General features: G+C 36.2%; 1 protein-coding gene across 1 annotated transcript in view; it reads right to left on the minus strand.

Moving 5' to 3' along the window:
* The window catches only part of LOC109971395 (uncharacterized), a 56,497-nt gene that overhangs the window by 35,682 nt on the left and 17,864 nt on the right, over window positions 1–2,951 (minus strand). The window contains exon 3 of the mRNA XM_020619623.1: window positions 1,044–1,241. Coding sequence (XP_020475279.1) covers window positions 1,044–1,241 — 198 coding nt within the window. The remainder of the gene's footprint in view (window positions 1–1,043; window positions 1,242–2,951) is intronic.

The raw sequence follows: 2,951 nt of genomic DNA on the forward strand, positions 1-2,951 counted from the left end.
TTTTTTATTTGTTAAAAACGTTTGAAATATCCAATAAATTTCGTTCCACTTCATGATTGTGTCCCACTTGTTGTTGATTCTTCACAAAAAATTACAGTTTTATATCTTTATGTTTGAAGCCTGAAATGTGGCAAAAGGTCGCAAAGTTCAAGGGGGCCGAATACTTTCGCAAGGCACTGTATGTGTATATATGTGTGTGTGTGTGTGTGTGTGTGTGTGTGTGTGTGTGTATTCCTCCCTATTCTCAGTTTACATTAGAAGTAGAAAGAACAGAGGGACATTTTTCTCTGGGGAAAAAAATGCAGATAATGTAATCAACAATACCAGCTAAATGAAATTCATGATAGTGTTGACCTGCTTTCAGCAAAGACCTGAGTATAAACTCACTTCATACGACTGCTAAGGCTACCGAGCAGCAGCCGTGAACCTAACTGGTTTCCTGCAGAAAAATGCAACTCTCAGAACAGTAGAAAAACACATTACAGAATAGAAACAGAGTGGTAGATCTTAGCTAAAAAGGATTATATCAAGTAGTCAAACTTTCTCAAAATTGAGTATGAATATTCAGAAATTAGAAAACAATGGCAAAGTGTGTTTTATAACAGATTTTATGCTATTCAGTAAATTATTTAGGTGAATGAATTTCTTTCACAATAAGACATTTATTTGAAATACTTTTAAAAAGTAGACTAAGCTCTTTTTCTGATAGTTAATGAATTAAAAGGCTGTAACCAAAGCTGATTTAAGCATCCTGCTACTACTGTGTTTATCTAGTATATGAAACAAAAGCGTTAAACATCAACATGTTATAATCATGAGTTCGCATATGTTCATTCTGATTTAATGAATGCATTTAGGAAAATACAAACTTATACAACTTTAAAAAGGCAACAATACCATAGTTGTGTGACAGTATTGACAGACACGGTGTAATTTAGGACTGCTGTTCCTATCACAGATCCACATAGACCTACTTTGTGTGAACACACTGTACATAGGGCAAACAGGCACACACATATGTAAACAAACATGACCTCTAGTACCTGCAGGATCTCTTCGTAGGACTGTCTTATGGAGTCCTGCAGAGGAGTATTCCTGTCTCCAGCTTCCTCCACCTTCCTCTTGACTTGTTTCACCTCCTCTCTGAGCTTTTTCAGCCTCCACCTAGCTCTGGCAAGTTCTCTCTCATATGCCTCCACCTCACTTTCTTTCTGCACCTCCTCTGCCTGCAAAGACAGTATCTGGCAAGAATTCAGTTAAATGGATTAATACTTTAGCGCAATTTGTAAATAAAACATACAAACAAATGAAGACAAGCACCATACCTTCTTAGTGATCCTGGAAGTGTGAAATAAATTACCACCTTGTCAGCACAGGAAACATAACAAAACAGATGGGAAGTCCCACTATTGCTGACTCTGCCACAAACAGCAGCTACTGCCAATCTGCCAACACTCACCATAACAAAATAATTTTCTGACATTTTTATTTTACCATACTATTTTAAACTCTTTAAACTCTAAACATCTCATTAAAGAAACTCATCAAACCACTTTTAAAACTATGGCTAACAGATTCGTTGTCAACAACTACTGAGCTACAAATGGGTGACAAAAGCCAAATTTGGTGTTGCTGGTAAAGCTGGTATTGTTAGACTCCAAAGAAAAAGATCAGTGGAAATGAATATAAAGTTTTTTTGAGTGATTACCTTTATCCTTTAACAAAACATTTCTCTACTGATGGGAATGATCTTTTCCAGGATGACAATGCCACCATCCATAGGGCAAAAGGGGTAACTGAAAGGACTGATTAGTATGAAAATGATATGAATCATATGCCATGGCCTTTGCAGTCACCAGATTTCAAACCAAATGAACACCTGATTTTGGATTTTGGTGGCACTACCCACCATGTTCAGCAAGGGAATGTCTTTTGGAAGAATGGTATCCATCTTTCCAATAGAAAATCAATACCAAGATGAACTGAAGATGGCACATGGTGGCCCAAAATCTTACTAAGACACCTATGGATTAAGACGAGTCGATTTTTACATTAATTTGTCCTTCTGTCTTTAGATACTACGGTGCTATTTTAAAATAATGTGATGTGATACTGTCAAACATCAAAATGACGCAGAGAGGTGTACAAGCATAGGCATTATATTATTCTATTTCTTTCTGTAGTTTGACAAAATGGATGTTTGCCAAATACTTTTCCACATCTTTTTCAAACCTCAGTTCTTGTCAAACTGCACTTGATATCAACATTAATATTGGTCACATACACTGTAAAGTAACTCACTTGACAGAGATGAACAGAAGAGCATGTTTAGTCAATTAACACCCTGGTGAAGAAGCCCTGTAGCATCTTTACTAATGTTAACCCTTTGATAAAAAGCTATCAATATGTTTTTGAAATCACATTCCTACAGGGGTCCAATTTTACACTTCCACACCCACCCCCCATGTGACATCAAATTTATCTTTAAGCTTATCTATTTAACAGTGTCCTTATATTAATTTTTATACTCATAACTACAACCCCAAATCAGAAAAAGTTGGGATGGTGAGTAAAATCAAAATTAAATTTGAAAACTGTGAATTGTAAATCATATGTGTCCTGTATTATATTGAAAATAATACAGCAGCACATTAATTTATCCATTTTATTCTTTGTTCAGAATTCTTACGCCTGCATTGCATTCCAAAAAAATTAGCACGTTTTGCATTTCAGGGCCAGTAATGAGGTAAAATATTGAAATGATGATTCCATTTGAACCAAGTGATGTCAACAGGCAATCCATCATGATTTGGTACAAAAGTGGCATCCAGGAAATGCAGAGCCCTTTAGGAGCAAAGATAGGCCGAGGACCACCCGTTTGCCAACACAGGCATGAGAAAATTATTGAAATGTTTAAAAACAATGTGTTATGGCTGGTGGCCAGAAGGCTG

Source organism: Monopterus albus, unplaced genomic scaffold (genome assembly GCF_001952655.1).
Source record: "Monopterus albus unplaced genomic scaffold, M_albus_1.0 scaffold223.1, whole genome shotgun sequence".
Lineage (NCBI taxonomy): Eukaryota > Metazoa > Chordata > Actinopteri > Synbranchiformes > Synbranchidae > Monopterus > Monopterus albus.